The sequence below is a fragment of the Triticum dicoccoides genome, chromosome 1A (genome assembly GCF_002162155.2).
Source record: "Triticum dicoccoides isolate Atlit2015 ecotype Zavitan chromosome 1A, WEW_v2.0, whole genome shotgun sequence".
Classification (NCBI taxonomy): Eukaryota; Viridiplantae; Streptophyta; class Magnoliopsida; order Poales; family Poaceae; genus Triticum; species Triticum dicoccoides.
In genome coordinates, this window is record NC_041380.1 from 46,890,917 (window position 1) to 46,901,532 (window position 10,616).

General features: G+C 44.9%; 1 protein-coding gene across 2 annotated transcripts; it reads left to right on the forward strand.

The window, feature by feature from the left end:
- The first annotated feature begins 6,135 nt into the window (after window positions 1-6,135).
- Window positions 6,136-9,817, forward strand: LOC119362166 (protein Rf1, mitochondrial-like). 2 transcript variants are annotated; one of them, XM_037627366.1, is made up of 2 exons: window positions 6,136-9,062; window positions 9,213-9,817. In XM_037627366.1, exon 1 carries the CDS (start codon window positions 6,341-6,343, stop codon window positions 8,807-8,809), a length of 2,469 nt encoding a protein of 822 aa, XP_037483263.1. In that variant the 5' UTR covers window positions 6,136-6,340; the 3' UTR covers window positions 8,810-9,062; window positions 9,213-9,817. The 2 variants fall into 2 exon arrangements, with proteins under 2 accessions (XP_037483263.1, XP_037483269.1); XM_037627372.1 differs by having other exon boundaries at window positions 9,354-9,817.
- The last annotated feature ends 799 nt before the right edge of the window (window positions 9,818-10,616 follow it).

Sequence of the window (10,616 nt, forward strand, 5' to 3'; positions counted from 1 at the left end):
GCTCATGCCCGTGTCGAGAGGTGTGAGACCTCTGACAAGTTCTTTTGCCAACAAGATGGAGGAGAATAGCTCAGCTAGTGAGCATGTGCTCATAATGTCTGGGTGCTACAATGACTTAAATCAAGTGGGAGTTAAACTTCCAGATAAGATAGTGATTGACAGAGTTCTCTAGCCACTATCACTAAGCTACTAGATCTTCGTGATGAACTATGACATGCAAGGGATGGAGTTGATTCCGGAGCTGTTTGCGGTGCTTAAGACCGCAAAAGGTAGAAATCAAGAAGGAGCATCAAGTGTTGACGGTTTAACAAGACCACTAGTTTCAAGAAGGGCAAGGGCTAGAAGGGAAACTTCATGGATGGCAAACCAGTTGCCGCTCTAGTGAAGGAACCCAAGGTTGAACCCAAACCCGAGACTAAGTGCTTCTATTGTAAGGGGAACGGTCACTGGTAGCGGAATTACCCCAAATGCATGGTAGATAAGAAGGCTGGCAACTTCAAAGTATATACGTGTTATTAATGTGTACCTCACTAGTACTCCTGGTAGTACCTGGGTATTGGATACCGGTTCAGTTGCTATTATTGGTGACTTGAAGCAAAAGCTACAAACTAAACGGAGATTGGTTAAGGGCGAGGTGACGATGTGTGTTGGAAGTGTTTCCAAAGTTGATGAGATCACCATCGCACGCTACGTCTGCCTTCGGGATTAGTATTGAACCTAGATAAATGTTATCAGGTGTCTACGTTGAGCATGAATATGATTAGATCATGTTCATTGCAATACTGTTATTCATTTAAGTTAGAGAATAATGGTTATTCTATTTACATGAATAATACATTTCATGGTCATGCACCCTATGTGAATGGTTCATTGAATCTCGGTCGTGGTAATACACATGTTCACGCCAAAAGATGTAGAGTTAATAATGATAGTACCACTTTGTTGTGGCACTGCCGCTTAGGTCATATTGGCGTAAGATGCATGAAGAAACTCCATATGGGTGGATGTTTGGAGTCACTTGATTTTGAATCGCTTGACACATGCGAGCCATGCCTCATGGGCAGGATGACTAAGACCCCGTTTTCAGGTACAATGAAACGGGCAAGTGACTTGTTGGAAATCATACATACTGATGTGTGTGATCCAATGAGAATTGAAGCATGCGGTGGATATCGCTATTTTCTCATCTTCATTGACGATTTGAGTAGATATAGGTATATTTACTTAATGAAGCACAAGTCTGAAACGTTTGAAAAGTTCAAGCGATTTCAGAGTGAAGTTAAGAACCATCATAACAAGAAGATCAAATTCCTACGATCTGATCGATGAGAATTTCTGAGTTATGAGTTTGGCAATTACTTAAGACATTGTGGAATTGTTTCACAGTTGTAGCCACCTGGAACACCATAGGGTAATGGTGTGTCCGACGTCGTAATCGAACCTTATGAGATATGGTGCGATCTGTGATGTTTCTTACCGATCTACCGTTTTCATTTTGAGGTTATGCGTTAGAGACAGCTGCATTCACTTTAGATAGGACACCATTTAAGTCTGTTGAAACAACGTCGTGTGAACATTGGTTTGGCAAGAAACCAAAGTTGTCACTTCTTAATGTTTGGGGCTACGATGCTTAAGGCTTCAGTCGGAGAAGCTCGAACCCAAAGCGGACAAACACATCTTCATAGGATACCCAAAGGTGACAGTTGGGTACACCTTCTATCTCAGATCCGATGGCAAATTGTTTGTCGCTAAGAACGAGTCTTTTCTCGAGAAGGAGTTTCTCTCGAAAGAATTGAGTGGGAGGAATATAGAACTTGATGAGGTTGTCGAACCTTTACTTCAACCAGAGAGTGATACAACACAGAAAGATGTTTTCTGTGGCGCCTACGTATGTTGAATAGGAAGTTAATGTTAGTGATCATGATCATGAAGCTTCGGATCAAGTTGCTATCGAACCTCGTAGGTCGACAAGGATATGTACTACTCCTGAGTGGTATGGCAATCCTGTCTTAGATATCATTTTGTTAGACAACAATGAACCTACGAGCTATGGAGAAGCGATGGTGGGCCCGTATTCTGACAAATGGTTAGAAGCCATGAAATCCGAGATAGGATCCATGTATCAGAACAAAGTATGGAATTTGGTGGACTTGCCCGATGATCGGCAAGCCATTGAGATAAATGGATCTTTAAGAGGAAGACGGATGTGGGCGGTAATGTTACCGTCTATGAAGCTCGACTTGTGGGAAAGAGTCTTTTCACAAGTTCAAGGAGTTGACTACGATGAGAATTTCTCACCCGTAGCGATGCTTAAGTCCGTCGGAATCATGTTAGCATTAGCTGTATTTTTCGATTATGAAATCTGACAGATGGATGTCCAAAACAAGTTTTCTTACTAGTTTTCGTAAGAAAAAGTTGTATGTGATACAATAAAAGGTTTTGTCGATCCTAAGGATGCTAAAAGGTATGCTGGCTCCAGCAATCCTTCTATGGACCAGAGCAAGCATCTCGAAGTCGGAATATATGCTTTGATGGAGTGATCAAAGTTTTTAGGTTTATACAATGTTTGCTAGAAACTTGTATTTACAAGAAAGTGAGTGGGAGCACTGCAACATTTCTGATAAGTATATGTGGATGACATATTGTTGATCCGAAATAATGTAGAATTTCTAGAAAGCGTAAACGGTTGTTTGAAGAGTGATTTTCAAAGGAAGACCTGAATAAAGCTGCTTACATATTGGGCATCAAGATCTATAGAGATAAATCAAAATGCCTGATGATACTTTCAAAGAACGCACACCTTGACATGTTTTTGAAGGAGTTCAAAATAGATCATTCAAAGAGGGGGTTCTTACCTGAGTTGTAAGGTGTGAAGTTGAGTAAGACTCAAAGCTTGACCACGACAGAAGAAAGAGGAAGGACGAAGGTCGTCCCCTATGCTCTTGTCATAGGCTCTATACGGTATGCCATGCTGAAGTACCACACCTAATGTGTGCCTTGCCACATGTCTGGCAAGAGGGTACAAAGGTGATCTAGGAATGGATCACCAGATAGCAGTCAAAATTATCCTTAGAGGAATAAGGAAATGTTTCTCGGTTATGGAGGTGATAAAGAGTTCGACATAAAGAGTTACGTCGATGCAAGCTTAACACCTATCCGGATAGCTTTGAGTAGAGATACCGGATACGTATAATGGAGCAATAATTTGGAATAGCTCCAAGTGGAACGTGGTAGCAGCATCTACGATATAAAGTTTTGCGAAATACATAGGGATCTGAATATGGCAAGACCCGTTGACTACAACCTCTCTCACAAGCATAACATGATCAAACCCAGAACTCATTGAGTGTTAATCACATAGTGATGTGAACTAGATTATTGAGTCTAGTAAACTCTTTGGATGTTGGTCACATGGCAATGTGACCTGTGAGTGTTAATCACATGGCGATGTGAACTAGATTATTGACTCTAGTGCAAGTGGGAGACTGTTGGAAATATGCCCTAGAGGCAATAATAAATTGGTTATTATTATATTTCCTTGTTCATGATAATCGTTTATTATCCATTCTAGAATTGTATTGATAGGAAACTCAGATACATGTGTGGACACATAGACAACACCATGTCCCTAGTAAGCCTCTAGTTGACTAGCTCGTTGATCAATAGATGGTTATAGTTTCCTGACCATGGACATTGGATGTTGTTGATAACGGGATCACATCATTAGGAGAATGATGTGATGGACAAGACCCAATCCTAAGCCTAGCACAAGATCGTGTAGTTCGTTTGCTAAAGCTTTTCTAATGTCAAGTATCATTTCCTTAGACCATGAGATTGTGCAACTCCCGGATACCGTAGGAGTGCTTTGGGTGTGCCAAATGTCACAACGTAACTGGGTGGCTATAAAGGTTCACTACAGGTATCTCTGAAAGTGTCTGTTGGGTTGGCACGAATCGAGACTGGGATTTGTCACTCCGTGTAACGGAGAGGTATCTCTGGGCCCACTCGGTAGGACATCATCATAATGTGCACAATGTGACCAAGGAGTTGATCACGGGATGATGTGTTACGGAACGAGTAAAGAGACTTGCCGGTAACGAGATTGAACAAGGTATCGGGATACCGACGATCGAATCTCGGGCAAGTACAATACCGCTGGACAAAGGGAATTGAATACGGGATTGATTGAATCCTCGACATCATGGTTCATCCGATGAGATCATCGTGGAACATGTGGGAGCCAACATGGGTATCCAGATCCCGCTGTTGGTTATTGGCCGGAGAGTTGTCTCGGTCATGTCTGCATGGTTCCCGAACCCATAGGTTCTACACACTTAAGGTTCGATGACACTAGGGTTATTAGGAAAACTTGTATGTGATTACCGAATGTTGTTCGGAGTCCTGGATGAGATCCCGGATGTCATGAGGAGTTCCGAAATGGTCCGAAGGTAAAGATTTATATATGAAAAGTTGTTGTTCGGGTTCCGGGAAAAGTTCGGTTTTTTCCGGTATTGTACCGGGAAGCTTCCGGAGGATTCCGGAGGGGTCCGGAGGTCCGGAAAATGTTCCACCACGTCTAATACAACAGCATGGGCTGTAGGGGGCGCCCTAACCTTAATGGGCCAAGGGCACCAGCCCCCCCAAGGCCCATGCGCATGGGAAAGGGGAAACCCTAAAGGGGAGGGCCTCCACTTGACTTGGGAGACACTTCTCCCCCCCTTGGCCGCCGCCCCCAACCCTAGATGAGATCTAGGGGGGCTGGCCCCCTCTCTCCCCACCTATAAATAGTGGAGGGGTGGGAGGGCGGCCACATGCTTGAACCTGGCGCAGCCCCTCCCCTCCAATACCTCTCCTCCTTCGCGTGAGCTTGGCGAAGCCCTGCCGGAGAACTGCCACTCCATCACCACCACGCCGTCGTGCTGCTGTTGGACTCTCTTCCTCAACCTCTCCCTCCTCCTTGCTGATCAAGGCGTGGGAGACGTCTCCGTTCCGTACGTGTGTTGAACGCGGAGGTGCCGTCCGTTCGGCGCTAGGATCATCGGTGATTTGGATCACGACGAGTATGACTCCATCAACCCCGTTCACTTGAACGCTTCCGCTTATCGATCTACAAGGGTATGTAGATGCACTCCCCTTCCCCTCGTTACTAGATTACTCCATAGATTGATCTTGGTGATGCGTAGAAAATTTTAAATTTCTGCTACGATCCCCAACACACCGATGCGTGCCTTCCTCCACGACATGTCTCCGGGCCTGGCAAGCCTGGTCGGCGCTTCGTCAACTTCGTCTTCGTCCGTCTACGCATGCCTGGTGCTGACAACACCGGTGCGTGCCTTCGTCCACGATGTGTCCTCGGGCTTGGCAAACCCGCCGTGACGCGTCGTCAACCACATCTTCTTCCCGGCGCACCACTACTTCGACACCATTGCGCCCATGCTAACTCGGCGCCCCCTTGCGCCCGCGGCTCCACGGCGACTTCTTCGACACCGGCCACCCCGTCTCGACATCGACCATGGCATTCTTTGCACGGGTACCTCGACCACGGCTCCACCACCCCACGCTCTTGGCTACATCATCGACAAACGACACAAAGGGCTACCGCCTGCTTTACGACTGGGGGGGGGGGTCCGTCGGCTTGCTTTCGGATTCTTCTTCAGTCTCACTGTCTGCGTCGCTATCATTGTGACTGCAGGGGAAGGTTGAGTAACGTGATTGTATTAGGAAACATATGTTACACTAGGAAATATTCTGGCTTGCCTTGTACTCCAAGTAATCATGTATTCCTATATATATGCCCACGAGGCTCAAGCAATACAACAACTATTCCACCAATCCTTCTCTCCCTCCTAACAACCGGGTTTGCTGATTCTGTCACGTATTAGGAAAACCGTGACGCTCTGGTTTGGATTCGACCAGTACAAATCTGGGTTTATTTTTTGCACCGTGGGTTTTTGGATACGTGAGAAAATCAACCAAAATGGGTGTTTGGAAGATTCACAAAGTATATTTTGCAACACAACTTTTTTACAGGCCTATTCAGCGTTCAGCGAACACAGTCAAGGACTGTGAAGAAGAGAGAGAGCATAGAAACCAGCAAAACTGAGCTTTGATTGGGAGGAGGCTCTCAGTTGCGACTCCAAAAAGCTCTCCACCGTGTACGAACTCGACGGCCGCCGCTCCCCCCGCACCTCGTCGACGGTCCGCCGGTGTCCGGTCTCCGCTACCCCTCCTCCTTTACCTCGCCGATTTCCCGCCTCCGCCTCCGCCTCCGGTCCTCCTCCTCCTGCACTGCACCTAGCCGAATTCTGCTCTCCGCCACCGCTCCTCCTTTACCTCGCCGATGTCACGCCGCTATACCATCACACTGATCTCCCGCCTCCGAGTCCCCCGCCGCTGCTCCTCCTCCACCTCCATCTCGCCGCTCTCACGCTCCTGGTCTCCCCGCGACGCCTTTGCCGCGGCCACAGAGCGCGTGCGCGCCGGCACGCTCAGCCCGGAAGATGCACACAACCTGTTCGATGAATTGCTGCGGCAGGGCACTCCGGTCCCCGAGCGCTCCCTGAACGGCTTCCTTGCCGCCCTCGCCCGTGCTACGTCCTCCACTGCCTGCATCAAAGATGGCCCCGCCCTCGCCCTTGCTCTCTTCAACCGTGTGTGCAGAGAAGAAGCCAGCCCGCAGGTTGCAGTGCCCACCGTTTGCACCTACAGCGTCCTCATGGACTGCTGCTGCCGCGCGCGTCGCCCAGACCTAGGGCTTGCCTTATTCGGCTGCATCCTCAGGACGGGCTTGAAGATAGACCAAATCACCGCCAACACCCTCCTCAAGTGCCTCTGCTATGCAAAACAGACAGAAGAGGCTGTGTACGTGCTGCTTCATAGGATGTCGGAGCTCAGCTGTGTGCCTGATGCCTTCGCATACAACATAGATCTTAAGAGCTTATGTAAAGGTAGCAGGAGCCAGCGGGCGCACGACCTGCTCCGGACGATGGCAAAAGATAGAGGTGGCTGCTTCCCTGATGTGGTGACATATACCACGGTCATCCATGGCTTTTTCAAGGAGGGCGAAACAGGCAAGGCATGCAATCTATTCCATGAAATGATCCATCAAGGGGTTGAGCCCGATGTGGCGACGTACAACTCGGTTATTGATGCGTTGTGCAAGGCCAGAGCAATGGACAAGGCTGAAGTAGTCCTTCAGCAGATGGTCGATAAAGGTGTTCAACCTGATACAGTGACATATACTTGCATGATCAATGGATATTCCACATCTGGGCGGTTGAAAGAGGCTGCTAAAATGTTCAGAGAAATGAAAAGCCGGGGTCTTATACCAGATATTGTTACTTGCAACTCGTTCCTGGCCTCCATTTGCAAGCATGGAACAAGCAAAGAAGCTGCAGAGTTTTTCGATGCCATGACTGCCAAGGGCCACGAACCGAATATCGTCTCATACCGTATTTTGCTTCATGGGTATGCTACTGAAGGATGCTTTCCTGATATGATTGATGTCTTTAATTCAATGGAAAGCAATGGTATTGCAGCCGACTGCCATGTTTTCAACATATTAATTGATGCATATGCTAAACGTGGAATGATGGATGAAGCTATGCTGATATCAAGTAAAATGCAGGAACGCAGAGTGAATCCTGATGTAGTCACCTATTCCAGCATAATAGCTGGACTTTCCAGATTGGGTAGGCTGACTGAGGCCATGGAAAAATTCAATCAGATGATTGCCTTGGGAGTACAACCGAACAAAGCTGTTTATCACGCGCTGATTCAGGGTTTTTGCATAGATGGTGATTTGGCTAAAGCTAAGCAGTTGGTTTCTGAAATGATGAACAGAGGTATTCCTCGTCCTAACATTTCGTTCTTTAGTTCAGTAATAAAGAGTCTCTGCCAAGAAGGAAGGGTTATGGATGCACATGATATCTTTGACTTGGTTATAGACATGGGTGAGAGGCCTGATGGCATTTTATTTAATTCACTGATTGACGGTTACTGCTTAGTCGGGAAGATGGATAAAGCATTAAAAGTGCTTGATGTCATGGAATCAGTTGGTGTTGAGCCTGATGTTTTTACATACAGTACACTTGTTAATGGCTATTGTAGAAATGGAAGGATCGATGATGGTTTGACTCTGTTCAGAGAGATGCCGCGTAAGAGAATTAAACCTGACACTGTTTCATATCGCGTAATAATGGTTGGGTTGTTTCGTGCTGGGAGAACTGTTGCCGCAAGGAAAATGTTCCATGAGATGATCGAGAGTGGAACAATGGTGGACATTTTCACATACAATATAATACTAGGAGGCCTTTGTAGAAATAATTGTGCAGACGAAGCGATCGCACTGTTCCAGAAACTACGAGCAATGAATGTGAAGTTTGATATTACCACACTCAATACCATGATTAATGCAATGTACAACGTTCAAAGAAAAGAAGAAGCTAAGGATTTGTTTGCTACAATATCAGCCAGTGGGTTGGTGCCTAATGAATCTACTTACAGAGTAATGATAAAAAATCTTCTGGAAGAAGGATCAGTGGAAAAAGCTGACAGTATGTTTTCGTTGATGGACAAGAGTGGTATAGCTCCCAGCTCTCGTCTGTTAAATGATATTATCAGAATGTTGTTGGAAAAAGGTGAGATCGCCAAGGCCGGAAATTATTTGTCTAAAGTTGATGGGAAGAGCATCTCACTTGAAGCTTCAACGACTTCATTAATGTTGTCTCTCTTTTCAAGAGAAGGGAAATATCGGGAGGACATGAAATTGCTTCCTGCAAAGTATCAATTTTTCGATGGACTTTGTTGATTTTGCACAAGACTCTGCTCAGGAAGCTTGAGTTTTTGCTTGCATAAACCCTCCTGCCAGTATGACCGTATAAGAAATCCAAACTGCCTGCTTGTAGCATTGGGGTCATTTAGCGGTGTGTCAAAATCACAAGAGTGTGAAATGTCTATGAATCTTTTAACCTTCGATGGGAGTGGAAAGGTAGACCAAGTAGTCTAACACAGACTAGTTGGAGAACTTTTTGGGAGTAAGGACTTCTGATGGCGACTGGAAGGTATACAATATTTTTCTAGCAGCCACCGGACATTTTTTAATCTTTGTAAAACAGACACTTTCCTTCATATGAATGCATTTTTAGAAATGTTAATCTTAGTGCTCTGGTCATAGGTCCGTATGAAACTGTGGGTTTACTTTTACTTTGCAGTGCTCACGCTGAAGTCTCCAATACTCTATGCTGCTGTCAGTAGGATCTGTAATGAGCACCAAGGCTGAGTGCAGAGAAATGGGAGGCTGTACTCCACAAAAGCAGTATTCGCAATTTTGCACTGACTGGAATTTTTGGCAGGACACAAGCTTGGCTACAACGAATTGGCATCAGGTATGAAGCAGTCATTTGCTTTCAAGCTCGGCTACAAGGAGGATCTATCTACTTCCGGAAACAAATATGCCATGATGGGTCTGCACTCTTCGGTGCTGTTTATGCACCTGTTGAAGAAATATGTCAGTTACGTGAGGATCGTGTTCATTCTGCACTCTTCTGTACAGTGTTTCTAAATATCACAATAAAGTGAACATCGTCATGTTTTTCCTCAAAAATGCAGCCTCACTTCCTTTATTGCAGTTAGAAGATTTGACAATTCAGTTGTTCATCAGGAAGTTCAGGGAGGCTGTTTTCTTTAGCTCGTGATCACTGATCAGTAGTTCGGTTGTTTCATTCTTCTCTTTTATAGTATGACTGAATGCAAAGTTTTGTGTGTTTGTTATTGTTGCTCGTTTGCTTCATTTAAACGGTATTGTTGTCAGGATTTATTTACCATCTGTTCTGACAAGGTAAAAGCCCTACTCACCTTCTTTCTGAGAAAATTAATTGAAGCTGCAAAAGTATTGATGCATCTGCGTGAGGTTGTCCTGCCTCTGATTGTATCTGTTGAACTCAGTAATGCTTCTTTTTTTTTGGCAAACTAGTAATGCTTCTCCTACAAACTTTCTTGTCATACATGCTCATTGTCTAAACAACTCTTTTGCATACATACATTTGGTGAAATCCTGATTCCTTTTTTTATGAGCTGATATATTGTTTTCCATACATTGGCACCATGGATTATGGTTTGTGCATCTTTAATAGAACAGTTGTATGTCCCTCTCAAAAAAGAAAAAATTGTAATATTTAGTTATAAAAAGAACATCATCGAGCCTACAAATTTCATGACATGGCCTAGGAATTATGTTCTAATCAGATTATCATACATAGAGTTCTCATGTGTAATAGGTACACAAAGGTAACTATATGTCAATTGCCAAAAAGGAGAACATAACTGTATCCCTAGGCCTTGTATATTAAACTCAGAAAAATAAACAGAATCTACTTTCTTTGTCACTCTGACGGTGCATCTCTTAGATAACCCTATTGGGTTTTGGCGATTAATGACAAAACAATTGAGAGGACTGGTATTTATAAAGTTTTATTTCAGTAATTTAGTACCCATGAATATTTGGGATATCATCTGTGTCCCCTACCTCCAACTTTTGAAGATGGTGTCTACCTCAAACTTCATATTTGTAATTTACGGCCTTTTAGTGAATCCAAGATTACCATTGAGTGTAGGAA